The 13,936-nt window shown below is 42.7% G+C and overlaps 1 protein-coding gene across 2 annotated transcripts in view; it reads right to left on the bottom strand.

Moving 5' to 3' along the window:
- The window catches only part of KIF5A (kinesin family member 5A), a 32,435-nt gene extending 22,343 nt beyond the window's left edge, over positions 1-10,092 (bottom strand). For both annotated transcript variants that reach the window (XM_069080191.1, XM_069080198.1), the window contains exons 1-5: positions 9,660-10,092; positions 3,853-3,940; positions 3,679-3,752; positions 2,950-3,054; positions 445-493 (exon numbers count right to left, since the gene is read on the bottom strand). In XM_069080191.1, the coding sequence (XP_068936292.1) occupies positions 445-493; positions 2,950-3,054; positions 3,679-3,752; positions 3,853-3,940; positions 9,660-9,788 (445 nt within the window). In that variant the 5' untranslated portion in view covers positions 9,789-10,092. The remainder of the gene's footprint in view (positions 1-444; positions 494-2,949; positions 3,055-3,678; positions 3,753-3,852; positions 3,941-9,659) is intronic.
- Positions 10,093-13,936: the final 3,844 nt, after the last annotated feature.

The following is a 13,936-nucleotide window of genomic DNA, read 5'->3' as shown; positions in this document are numbered from 1 at the left end:
CTCTGCTTCTATTTCCCTACCAACCCCAACCCACACAGAAGTATTTTTCTTTTGTGCTTTACAGGGAAGAAAACTTCCATGTCTTTCTAGCTGTCATGAAGTGTCCCTGGAGATCTAACTCCTTTGCCCCTCCCCTAGAACTCTAGCCCAAGAATTATATGTGTCTTTACCCCCTCCCCCCTATTTTTCTAGGTTGGACCTCCTTAGTGCCTCCCCCAAACCTGTAGTCCTTTATTTTTAAGATAAATTCTTATTGTTGTCTTCTATGGCCTTTTAATTCTTAGAAAGACCGAGAGGCTCATGGAGGTTATAGAACAGGGGGAAGCAATTATACTTTGTATCTCTTCCCAAATTGTGCTCAAATGGGATAGCAGTGGGAAAATTTCTTCTCATCATCCTCCCACCTTCCCTCTGGTCATTTCCCAAAGATTGACTAATACTCACCATCCAGCAGGTCACGAATTTTATCCAGATAAATCTCAAAGTAAGAAACCTGGAAAGAGGAAAAGATGGGAATACAAGAAAAGGGCCTATGATTAAATGACCCTTCTCTTACTATTTGTGTGAGAGACAGATCAGTGCAGTAAAAAGAATCCTGAACTGCTAGTAATGATTTACATGTTTAAATCCAACTTCAGCAAGTGGTTTAGGCAAATCACTGAATCTCTCTGAGCCTCAGTTTCTTAACTTATAAAATGAGTGTAATAATACTTGCCTTGCCTACCCTCATAGGGATAATGTAAAAGAAAGTACTTTGGAACTTTAGAAGAGTGAATTATCACATAGCTATTGCTTTGTGTATCATGATGTAAGATCTCTAAGACCCATTCTAACTCTAACCTTTATGAATTCTAATTGTGATCAAGGGAATATCATAGCAATTTGATGAATTCCCCAATTAGCCTAATGAGATTTCAGGGTGTAGGATTTTGTTTGGAGGCATCTGACAGGCCCCTTCCCAAAGATTATGGGTTCCTTCATGAGAAGATACAGAATTCCAATAATTGGCTGACTGAGACACAAGGGGATGGATTCTGGAGGATTCTTGTAGGAATTCCCCCTCCTATGGTCTATAAAATCAAGACATAATAGTAGCTTCATTTTTCTTTCTTGGACTCTGAGAAGATAGTGAGAGTAGGGAGGGGATGAAATCTAAAACCTTGCCATTTCCTTCTATTTATATTACTCCAAACAACATAAGTCCAATAGGAAGTGGTCCCCCAAAGTATGTTTAGGGGAAGTCTAAATCACAAAATAGCACTTTAAGTCTTGTGAGGAACTGTAAGATTCTCTGCACCAGAAGGGAATGAAATAACCCCCAAAGCTGGTGCTACTCAAGAAATCTCCCTTCTCTGACTAGAAGGGGAATTGTGTGATCACTCTGCTTAGGGATCATCAAAGAGTTGCCCCAGTAAGGAACATCAAGTTCAGCAGAGGGAGTCGATGGGCTGTTTGAGTGCCTTATGTGGTTTTTTCTTAATTCCACTTATGCACTTCTATGGATCCTTTGTGTCTATGTTTTGTGGAATGAAAAAAAAAAGGTTGCGGTATATTGATTGGCCTTGGGCTTCCTTGTACTTGAATGCCCCTTCTACTCATTTTGGGGTGAACCTACACTATAGGCACATGCTATTCATATTAGATTTTTCTCAAGTAACTCTAGTTGGGAGCGATGAGTCAAAGAGAAAATGTGATCATCATGGGATCAGCTGCCAGGATTGTGTCAGGTTTTGTGAGGCCATAGTCTGGAGTGAGGGGCAGAGGTAATATGTTTTTCATGGTGAGGAGGGTTAGGAAGACAAGAGCTATTTTTCCAAACCTAGAGAAGTAAATGGAGCTGCAGCAACTTGGGACAAATATAATGTTTTTAACTAGATCCGGCTGTTTTCTCTCTGGTCAGCTTTGCAAATGGTGAGGGATCTCTAAACTAACTCTGAAGAGAAAAGCAACCAGGAGGTGGACTGAAGGCACTTAGAGAGATAGTACATATATAGCCTTCTCTGGAAGCAGCATGGCAGCTGGTCTAGTTATTCTAGAGATCTGTTTATATTTATGGCTAGAATAAGGATACTTTAGAATAAGATTCTCATGATGTTAATTTAATTAACAGTTAATCTATATTTTATAGCTTAGTCTAAATGTTAACTGTTAATCTATATTTTATAGCTTAATCAATCTGTATTGTGTGCCTATTTTGCTTACATTTCCTCACACAATTGCTAATAAAGTTCTTTTTTTAATTACAGGGGGTTTTGTGTTGAGTAGGTAGGAGGTAATTGAGAATTTCTAGAGGTCAGGTAAAAGACCAGTGGCAACTTCACAGAACAAATTTCCTTAATAAAAGAATTTGTTCTGAAAAACTTGGACTCAAGTCAAAAGGCCATACCCGAGGACCTAGAAGGCCACATGTGACCTCAACGCCAACGTTTTCCCACCCCTGGATTAGACAGAGAAGGGACAACCACCCTTATAGCTTATAGCTACAGGTCTAGCAGTAGAGAGGTAATTTTCTTTTTTCTTTTTTGCTTTCTGGAGTTGGGAAGGCAGGGCAATTTGGGTTAAATGACTTGCCCAAGGTCACAGGCTAGTAAGTGTTAAGTGTCTGAGGTGGGATTTGAACTCAGGTCCTCCTGACTCCAGGGCTGGTACTCTATTCACTGAGCCACCTAGCTGCCCTGAGAGTTATTATTTTAATGGGATTTGATCTTGGCTGTGCTAAATTTCCTGTTTAGATAATAAGGAGAATTTGGGAGAAGGAGATTATAGTGTATATGTTTGGAAGGGGAGGTAGTTAGAGAAGACAACTTGTTGGAAAGACAAATGAGCTCAGGCTCACCAGAGGAGAGAAACATAAATTTAGAATCTGAATCTCTCTCTAGTTTCATTATGTATCTGACCTCACTATCCTTTCTACTTGCCAAAGATATCCAACTATTCTGCCATACTCACCTTGATGTGGAACTCAAGGTTCTCATCCATGGAATAAATGTGGTTGAAGATGTCACGGGCAATTCGAGGAATTATTCCCATCAGCTGAGGGTCATGCAACTTCCCCTGGATGAAAAGGAACATCTTAAAGTCAGATTGAGTCATGGGAAGAGTGGGGATGTAGGGATTAAAGTACCCCCTACATACAGATTATTTACACCAAATTGCATCATATTGTATGAATTCATAATACATAGAAAGGTAACACAGATTGACTCATAAGTGATGTAAATTAAATATAAATTCAGAAAGTAAATAGAATGGCTGGCTTATTCTACAACCAGTAGTTTGTTATCTCAGATCTTGAGGGTCTGATATAGTGTCACTAACAATTAGTGGAGAAGGGATGTAGAAAGAAAATAGGGAGTTTCATGAAGAGACCAAAAAATGGAGTACCATGGTAAGAAATAGGGATAGAATTTGTTGTTGCTTTTCTAGGACAAAAAGAGGAAAACTGGAGCATGTGGCAAGGAGGAAATTTAGTAAGGCTGGAAATAAAATATTTTTTTATTTCCAAAGTATCCTCAGCAGGTTCATAGATTCCTTTTAATCCACTGCTCAATCAGGGCATTGCACAATATACCTGGGTCTCTGTCCTTTTCCACAAAGACAAAAATCTATTTTAAGGGGCTACCCCTCAAAACTTCCAGGCTCTTTTTTTTGCTCCTGCAAAGATGCTGGAATTCTCACCTCCATAGTGTGTGTCTTTCCTGATGATGTCTGTCCATAAGCAAAAATAGTGCCATTGTAACCAGCAAGAACGTCTGGAAGAAAAGTGGGGTGTTGGTCAAGAGAATAAGGTTTAGAAGAAAGGACTTAGAGGTAGGAACTGTCCCTTCCCCTCATTCAAAATATACCAATTACCTTTGACAATTTGCATGGCACATGCATGATAAACTTGTTCCTGTGTCGTGTTTGGAGGGAATACTCGGTCAAATACATATGGCTTTCCCTGGAGTAGAGAGAGATAGTGTCAGATATGATGAGGGATGGGTGCCCCCTTTTCCAATAGTGTCAGATATGATGAGGGATGGGTGCCCCCTTTTCCACATCCCCAAAAAGGGACAAAATTCCACCCTTGCCCTTATCCCTCCACAAATTAAGGTCCAGTCTGGGGAGAGTTGCAGAGTAGGCAAATGCAAAAGTAGCCAGCGGTGGTGGGGGGGAAACCAATGGAACTGTGTCTGTTTGCAAGAAGGGATGGAGATAAAGAACTGACAAAAAGAATTCTAAAAGAGAGATGAGGTAGAAATAGGAAAAGATTAAATCTTTGAATGTGGTCACCTAAGTCTGTATCCCAACCTCCCAGGGAGAGAAAATGAAAAAAGAGATGAACAAACAATTCATTAATATTGAAATTCCACCTCAATCCTTTGGAATACAACCCTTCTCCAACATTGTCTTCATGTCTCTAGATAAACCAAAACACATCTGCTCTTTGGCCAGTGATGCTAGCTTCCTCTCAACTGTAATCTCTGTCCATGTTTCATGAATCCAGGCATACAGCCAGAGGAGATTACACACACAAATCCCTAAGCCAATCTTGTCCTCACAATTCCTCTTCCTGAGTCTCAGCAAAGATGGTTAAATGGTCAGACTGACACCCTCCCATTAGTAGAAAAGGACTCTGAGCGCTCCAGAGGGCGCTATAGCTGCATTGGAACTGGGGGAGCTCTCCAAGTCCTGAAACATTAAGCTACTTCAGCAACCCCCTCCCCAATTTCCCAGCCCCTTTTCTTTTGCCTGGATTGGAGTAAAGGGGAAAACCAAAGAAGATACAAGATAATTCCAGGAAGGATTCTTAGACCTGTGGTAGTAAGATATTTACGGGCTAGAAGTATTAGGTTAACTAAGAACAGTGAGGTGTAATAGAAAAGGCACTAATGGGGGTAAGGAGACCTGGGTTCAAATCCCAGTTCTAATATTTAGTAATCGTGTAATTGGAACCTTAGTTTTGTCACTTGTAAAATGGGGTTAGTGGTATTCATGCTATGTGTCTCACAGGATTGCTATGCAGAGAGTATTTTGTACGTTTTAAAGTGCTATGTAAAATAAATTTGGAGAAGGCTAAAAAGAATCTTTACCTCCCCATTCTGCTGAGGCTTGAAATTCCACTGCCAGAACTTAAAGCTTTGGTTTTTATTAAAATTGAAATATTCTTTAGAGAAATGATGCCTTTAAAAAAAGTTACTTATACTTAACATGAATGAGTTTATCAAAGTCTTTCCTAAAGGAAGTTTTGGTTGGAGGGAGAGATCAAGGGGACACTGGGGGTAAAGAGGAAGTGCTACCAAAGAGGGGAATGGCCAGAGAATCAGGTGTCTACAGGCAGAATTGAAGTTCATCACAATTTTGCCCAGGGTAGAATACAGACAGGCTAATTTCATCAGGGAGACTAACCAATTAACTAAATAGTAATAATGCTTCAAACCTCAATCCCAGTCTTCTCCCAACAAATTATTTTGTATTTAGCAAATAGGTAGAACTGAGGGCAGAAATGTTGAATGGTGGGCTTCAGGATGTCAAATCACATTTATAGAATGAATTGTGCAGTCCCTGTACTATCTTCTGACCCCATAAAAGAGATGCCTCCTTTGCTTTTTGCCCCTTACTGCTATAGACATTGCAATCACTTCTAGTGAGCTTCTGTCCTCACTGAACTGGGAAGTGGGGATAGGTGCTAAAACATCAGGCAAGGCAAGAAGCTTTTTAAATCAGAAATCCACACACATTTTCCCCTTTTAAGCCTCTAATATCCAATATTTTACTTCTCCCACCCACAGCAATCTCTAACCTCTCTAAAAATGAAGAATGGAAAAACACTGGAGAGTTCTCACTTTGAGATCCTAGAAATCCCAGCCTAGGGATGTGTCCTGTCCATAGCCTGTCTACACCCAAGCTAAATCTTTCTTTCTCTATGCCTAGTCTCCTTATTCCCCTTCTAAGTCATATATCTCTTTTAGCTCCTTTCCACCATTCTCCATGGAGTCTCCATGTTATAGGAGATAAAGGGGTGAGATAGTCCCTTTCAGGAGCCTTAGTCTAAGACACCTAGCAATGTCTGAACTGAGAACACCAAGCCTTGTCTCCATGGTGATGCTCTTAGGGATTGTCACCACAGCAATGCCAGAGACACAGAGTCTTCACTTCCTTGTCCTTTCTCTGATTGGATCTTGGTTCTCTGGCTACCCAAAACTGAAAAGGATAGTAAGGCCCACCCTGAAAATGCTAAAGTAATTCAGGTTGGCCCTCAAGTTGTTTTCTACCGTCATTTTCATCTCTGGTAACCCTGCAAACAAGTCTCAAAAATCAAGTCCCGAGCCAAATTTATCAGAGGTGTTCCTTCCTTTTTCCATTCAACTAATCTTAAATACCTCACAGACTCTTGGAAAGAGGGGTGGATAGTTTCTAGAGCTATGAAAGAAGCAGCTAGTAGGCATCAGAGTAAAGAAACATATGTGTGGAGGGAGGTTAGAATGTGGGACTAATTATCATTCCTTCTGTGTTTGCTCCACCTCTATCCTGGTAGAGATGCATCCTAGACAGCCTGGCGCCCCAGACACCAGGCTTTTCTCCACCAGAGTTGTCAGAGAGATCCATGCACACAGAGAAACAATGAATGACAGAGAGTGAATGTATACCATACAGTAATTCAGACACCATTTTAAAATCAAACAAGCTGTGAATATTGTCCATGACCCTTCCCCCAGATCCATGAGAAGAGTTATGGGGGCCAGGGCAGAAAGAGAGAGTTTACAGTGTTGGCCTCTAACCCAAAACTTAATCATCTAACAAGGTTGCCTTTTTTTTTAACAAAAGATCTACAGAGACCAGGTAATGCTATCTACAAAGAGAGAAGATTGTAAGGAACAAGGGAGGTTATCCTTCTCTTTTCCCTACAAACATACCTTCTGTGATCTTCCCTTAAACTTCAGCAGATCTTAAAACAGCTCCATCCCCTAATTCACTCCTCTCAACCTTTCCTTTTTATATTTTTTCAATATTCATTTTTATAAGATTTTTAATTCCACAATTTTCTTCCTCCCTCTCTCCTTCTCCCCTTCCCAAGATGGCAAGAAATCTGATATAGGGCATACATTTGCAATCATGTTAAACATATTTCTACATTAATCTTTCAACCTTTTCCAGAAGAGAAGGACAGAGATTCCCTCTTCCCTACTGGCAAAGCCAGGAATGACCCTCAAAATACCTAATAGCCCCAGAAATGCCTCTTTTCTCAGGTCTCATGACCTTATTGCAAAGAGACATAGACGTAAAATAGGAAGATACAACTACCAGGATTCTGAGACAAAATGGCCCCTCTGTCCAACGTTGTAGAATAGGATAGACAAAGAGAGAAATGGGAAATTTGGAGCTACAGAAATGAGGGAAAAGATGGAGGTGGTCTCAGTCTCTTCCCCTCCTTGAATATATATTATCTACTCCCTTAACTGGGGAAAGCAGAGAGACATGACCTATCCCTTACCTTTTAATTAAATAGAAGCATAGCATAGAAGTATTATGAAAGAAATAAAGAGAAGTTTAGCTCAACATTATCTGAAAAATCCATCTGCGACAACTCAACTGAGGGTAGAGTGATTATAGCATAGGAAGTCTACCAAATGTGCTCACTCTCACTAACCACTCATATTCCCACAGCCTCACTCTCCCCTATGTCTTCAGGCCCATAGTTGATCGCTGTTTCATTGAATCCTAGGATCTGGAATTAAACAGACCCTAAAGGTCACAGGAGGGAAGCCCAGAGGTCATCTAAGTTAAATCCCACTGCACAGGAATCTTATGAGGAAGTGGTTATTCCACTTGAAGATCACCTCATTTAACCCCCCATTTTAGAGAAGAAGAAATTGAAGCCTGTTAAATTTGAGTCATATAGGTAATAATTGGCAGACTTGGGATTTATACCCATTTCCTTAGACTCCAAATCTAGTGTTCTTCCTGCCATACCAATGGCTGCTGAAAGAGAAAAAAGCATTTCCAGATGCTAAGTAGGGATTTAATTTTGTTTTTGTTTTTTTTTTAGGATGGGTTCAGTAAAGATTGGAGGAAGGGGAGGAGAGGGTGGGAAATGAGGAAAGAAAAGCAGACTTTATCTTCATGGCACAAAATAAACACATTAAAGTGATAGGCAAATTAGCATCCATCTTTTTGAGTCAACAGTTAGGGCTCCAGTTGGGGGGAGGACAGAGTGGAGTGGGTTGTCCTTGAGGACCTAGGCAGGAAAGAACGACTCACTCTCTCTCTCTCTCTCTCTCTCTCTCTCTCTCTCTCTCTCTCTGTGTGTCTCTCTCTGTCTCTCTGTGTGTGTCTCTCTCTCTCTATTCCTCTTTCATCTAAAACTCCACTCTCCCTGTCTTTAGCCCATCCTGACAATCTATGCTCCACCTCTCCCCCAAATATATCTGTACTCTAATATTTCCCCCACCCAAACCCCCACTTCAGACTTTTCAGCTGTCAGGCTCCACCACCTTTACATTGTGCTCCAACTTCAGGGGTTACCTAGACCCCACAGCCACATAGTCCTTGTTATTCTAGTTGTTTACAGACATGAATTATGAAGGTTTGGGGAGTCTTTAGGATACTACCAGAGGTTCGTACTGGAGCCTGGGCCTAGGAATCAAGCCTAGGCCATGATGCAGGGGAATGACGTGCACTCTTGATCTCCTCCTCCATGGGTGGGGACTGTTGTGATGAAACTGGTTACTATGAAAAGAGGTGGTTAGGCAGGAATACTGAACATGCTGGCTATTTTTTGAGGAGATGAAGGGACCTGGGCCTTAAATAAGCCTTATCCTGAATCCCTTTCCCTACTAAGTTCTGGCCTAAGGGGTTGCAAATAGTTTGACTTTTTTTTCCTTTTTACCTCAGGGGCTTTTTTTTTTTCTGTCAACCCAAATGGGGTGGGAGGGTACACAGCAGTGACCTCCAGAACCATGATTGGGACAAGTTAAGGCGACCAGTAGTACTGTTTAGAACTGGAAATAGCCCTCTAGTCTATAAGTCCCCCCCCAGAGCCAAAGAATGGTATCCTCTGGTCCTACACCCTAGGCTCCCTGGGGTGAGCAGAAAGACTAAGCACAACAAAAGAGACCCAGGCTCCTCTTCCTAGCAGATCAAGAGTCTCAGCTAGGGTGTGGTTGGGATACAAAGCTTCTACCCTCTACTCACATCCCGGAGGGCAGCAGGTGAAAATGGGGAGTAGGGATGAGATTAGGAATGGAATCTTCTGAATTATGAAGTCCTCTGAATTAGAAAATGGAAGAATAAGTGTATAACAGGTTAGCACACTGCAGAGGAGGGTAATTTTAAATCATTGATTGGATTGGGGTATGGGTTAAAGGGGAGACACTAAATGAACCTGCTTTATCTCTGCAGGGAACCAAGAGTTCAGATCCTAACCCAGGCCACACCCATCTAAGGCCTGAGCTAAGGACTGAGTGGGGAGGGAGGGGCTGCGGAAGTGGGGGGGATGGAGAAAGAAGAGGAGGAATGGAAGGATGATGGAGGGAGAAGGGGAATAGAGAGTGAAGGAAGATGGAGAGAGGAGTTGGATGGGTGGGAGAACAAAACAAGCATTAACTCTGGCATCTGAGACATATCCTATGGGGATGCCCATCCCTTCACCCCATGCTCCTCATCTGGTGGGCACTCACCCCAATAATGACGCTGTCGTCCCCTTGAAAAAGGGGGATAAATTTATCACCCCTCAGAATCTCCGACTGGTTCAGGGGTCTGAATCGACAGAGCACCTTGATGCTGCATTCATTGTTGGTCTCCGTCATGGTGATGACCGGTGGTGGTGGCGGTGGTGGCGGCGGTGGTGGCGGCGGTGGTGGTGGTGGTGTGGGGGCGCTTTGGAGAAAGGCTGGGGGAGCTCAGCAGAGACGAAAGAGGAACAGAAGTGATTGAATCTCTTGGACTGATGCTATCTGGAGAAGGAAAAGGAAGATTGATGAAGGGAGAGGAGCTGAGGAAGCTCTCTCTGGTGGCTTTCGAGATTTTTAGAGAAAACCCCCTCAGCTTCGCCTCCTGTTCTCTCTTTCCTCTCTGCCTCAGCCCCTCCCGCTGCAGCTCTACTCTGCGGGGTTGCTGGAGTTGGGGGGGGGGGTCTGGAAGAGAGCTGGAGGCGGGGCTTCTCTTAAGGTGGAAGGGGTTGGGCTGTTGATGGGAAAGGATTCGAGCCCCCCCTTTCTTAATTTGCTAGATAAACTAATCATCCCTTCCCGCCTGTTCCCACCAGAGGAAACCTGGACTTTTCCCCAATCCCCCCATTTCCCGTATAATTACTGAATTCTGGATACCCTAGTCCCCTTGGATAACCAGTTTGACAGTGTTGGCTAAAAATTGGCTGCAGAAGAACAACATCCCCGCCCCCCACCCCAGCTCCACCCTCTAGGAGTGGAGGAGGGGAGCAGGGAAACACAGCTCCCCATCCCAAAGGAGGAAGGCATAAAGATCAAGATGCAAGACCTCTTCCTTCCCAGACAATTGCCCCTCCTCCCCAATATAAGCTGGAGGGAGGGGGTGGGGGTGGGGGTGAGGGCCCTTCCCAACTGAGTAGTCCTTGAAAGAGACCAAACAGCCCTTCCCCTCGCAGGTGCATTCCAAGACCCCATTCATGGGAGGAGGTTGGGGCAAGGAGAGAAAGTATGAGCTGTCGGGATGTTCTCCTTTCCGCTACCATAGACTTTTATCTGGAAGGGCAAAGATAGAGGTGGGGGGCGAGGGGGGGGGTTCACAGGAGAGAAAACGTCCTAAGCTCCTAGGCGCTTGTGTGTGTGTGTGTGTGTGAATAAAGTCCTGAGGAAAGGATTGTTCAATTTCTGATTCTTCCTCCTTAAGAGAGAGTAATTGAAGTCAAAAGACTTGGGTTTCAAACCCAATTCAGCCACTTAGCGCCGTAACTAGAGCGATTGGGGTTTTGTTCAAGGGCATCAACATGGTGGTCGAGGATCTTGCTTCCTCCCCACAGCAACCGCAACTCCCGTGCAACCGGAGTCCTCTTGCAAATGCAACTGCCATTCTCTGGCAACCACAGTCCTCCGAGCTTGGTTTTATGGTCCTCGACCCGTCCGAGCCATTATACTGGTGAAACCGTCCCCAGGCCCGTCCAGTCCCTCTGAACCACCTAATCCCCCAACTTCCCCAGAATGAGGGCTGAACTCCCTGGGGGTACTGCTCTCCCCATCTCCTTGAGAAAACTCAGACTGCCCATTCCAGCTACCCTCTTCCCTGTAGCTGAATTTGCCCCCAGCTGTAAGAATACCTACCTATGGCTCTGAGCTGAGTGACCTTGGACAAATCATTACTCCTTTTCTGAGCTTTCCTTTCCTCCTTTATAAAATGAAGGCTTTGGACCAGATTATCTTGAAGGTCCACTATACCGTCTGATTCTTTGATGTTATTTCTGCTCTCTGGGCTGGGGGAGGCACTGATATGCAAATAGCAGGCAGAGCTGTAGGAAAGCTGGGGGAGAGAGAGCCTTATGCAGTGATCATTTGTGAAATGACCTGTATATGTGTTGTTCAATGTCCTGAATTTTCCTACTCAGTCATCCCTTCCTTTCTGAGACCCCCGAACAGAGAATCATCATCTTTCAGATCCCCTCCCCCAGGTCTGACTCCTGCTGCAGCCCCTGAGCAGAGCTATAAAGAGGCAAGTCAGATTGATTTTTCTAGACGTCATTAGCCTTGGCAGGCAAGGGAGGCAGTTGGGAAGCAGAGTCAGACTGCAGGAGCTGGAAAGGGCTATCTGGACACTCTGAAATTCTCTAGGGGGAGAGGAGTGGTTGAACCTCTTAGTCCATGACTAAGGTGAGAAGCCAGACTAGTGGTACTCAAGTTGAGCACAACTAAGAATTTCTTCAGGCTGAGCATCAATACCACCCCACCCAATCTAGGGTTAGAAGACTGAATGACAAGGGGATAAAGAGATGAAAATAAAGATAAAGAGAAGACTGAATGATAAGGGGATAAAGAGATGAAAAATAAATGGGAGCCATATAGGAAGATGAATTGTAATAAACAACTCACAATTATACTTGCTTTACCCATCGTAATTCTGTGAGGTACGCGACATGAGCATTATTGTCCTGAAAAAAGTAAAGTGACTTACCCACTGGTCACCCAACTAGTAAGTGTACCTGGGACTCAAACCCATTCCAAACTCATTCCAAATCCAATTTGCTTTCTACTGTATTATGTATTTTCATTCATGCAGTCAGTAGTTGTGGCACATTTTGTTAAGGTTTCAACCTGATAAAATGATAATCACCCAGCCTTGCTCATCTGTTAAATGAGGATTAATTACCTATCTGCATCATCAATCAATAAACATTTATTAATCACCTGCTATGTGCCAAGCACTGTGCTAAGCCTGAGAATACAAAAAGAGTCAAAAGACAGTCCTTGCCTTCAAGAAACTTAAAATCTAATAGGGGCGACACAAACAAAGCAAGCTATATACAGGATAAATGGGAAGTAATCAACCAAGGGAAGGCACTAGAATTAAGAGCAGTTGGAGAAGGTTTCCTGTAGATCATAGAATTGGTGGGCCCCATATGATCTATGACCATATTATTTGCTCCCCACAGAGTACAGTGGAAAGGGTACTGGTTATGGAGCCAGAGGACTGACCAGTGCAAATCTCAGTTCCACCACTTTTTAAAAAATTTATTTTAAAATTTTATTTTTTTCAATTAAGCATGCATTTTCTCTCCCACCCACTTCTCCCCTTACTAGGAAGGGAAAATCTTTGTAATAACTATTGCATAGTCAAGCAAAACAAATTCCTATATTGACCATATCCAAAAATGTGTAAGTCATTCTGTAATACTAAGTCACCTCTCTGTCAGGAGGTAGGTGAGATGCTTCTTTATCTGTACTCTGAAATCATGGTTGATCATAGTGCTGGTAAGAGTTCTTAAGACTTTCATAGTTGTTTAAAAAAAAGAAAAGAAAATCCACCTTCTCTCCCTCTCATACCCACTTCCCAAATATAGATACAGTGAAATAGAAAAACAAAACCCTTATAACATGTATGATATAGTGAAACAAATTCTAGCATTGAGTATGTCAAACACATACACAGTGTGTCAGTCTGCATTCTGCAACTATTATCTTTCTGTTAGGAGGCAGGTGGAATATTCCTCTGGAATCATGATTGGTCATTTCACTGATTAGAATTCCTAAGTCTTTCCGAGGTGTTTGTCCTTAGAATATTGTTGCTGCAGAAATTGTTCTTCTGGCTCTGCTCTCTTTACTCTGCAGTAGTTCATACACATCTTCCCAGGTTCCTCTGGAAACCCCTTTCATCATTTCTTTCAGCACAATAGTTTTGTCATATTTGAATCCCACAATTTGTTCAACCATTTCCCAACTGACAGACACCTCCTTAGTTCCCAGTTCTCTGCCACCACAAACAAACAAACAAAAACCAACCACTTAATACCTATGTGTGTCATTGGGTAATTCACTTAACCTACTTAGGTCAGTTTCTTCCTGTGTAATGGGAAGGGTTTGGAGTCTAAACTTTGGACAAAACCCTTATAACAAATATGTACAGTCAAGTGAAACAAAGTCCAGCATTGGGTATGTCTGAAAAAAAAAAACCTCTCAATCCGCACTCTGAGTCTATCACCTCTCTGTCAGGAAGTTTGGTAACATTTTTTACTAGCTCAGCAGTTTTAAATCTGAGGGAGCCTTTAAAAAAATAATTTCATTATAACAGAATTCCTTTTTAATCCTATGCATTGATTTTATTCATTTAAAATCATTATTCTAGTGGCGGCTAGGTGGTGCAGTGAATAGAGCACCAGCCCTGGAGTCAGGAGAACCTGAGTTCAAATCAGGCCTCAGACACTTAACACAAAAAACTAGCCGTTTGACCTTGGGCAAATCACTTAACCTCAACTGCCCTCCCAAAAAAAGCA

This window comes from Petaurus breviceps, unplaced genomic scaffold, assembly GCF_028583685.1.
Source record: "Petaurus breviceps papuanus isolate PSGF00001 unplaced genomic scaffold, PetGlider_PUasm1.0 154, whole genome shotgun sequence".
Classification (NCBI taxonomy): Eukaryota; Metazoa; Chordata; class Mammalia; order Diprotodontia; family Petauridae; genus Petaurus; species Petaurus breviceps.
Note: the sequence above shows the minus strand (reverse complement) of the source record. Positions and strands in the feature narration are given on the sequence as shown.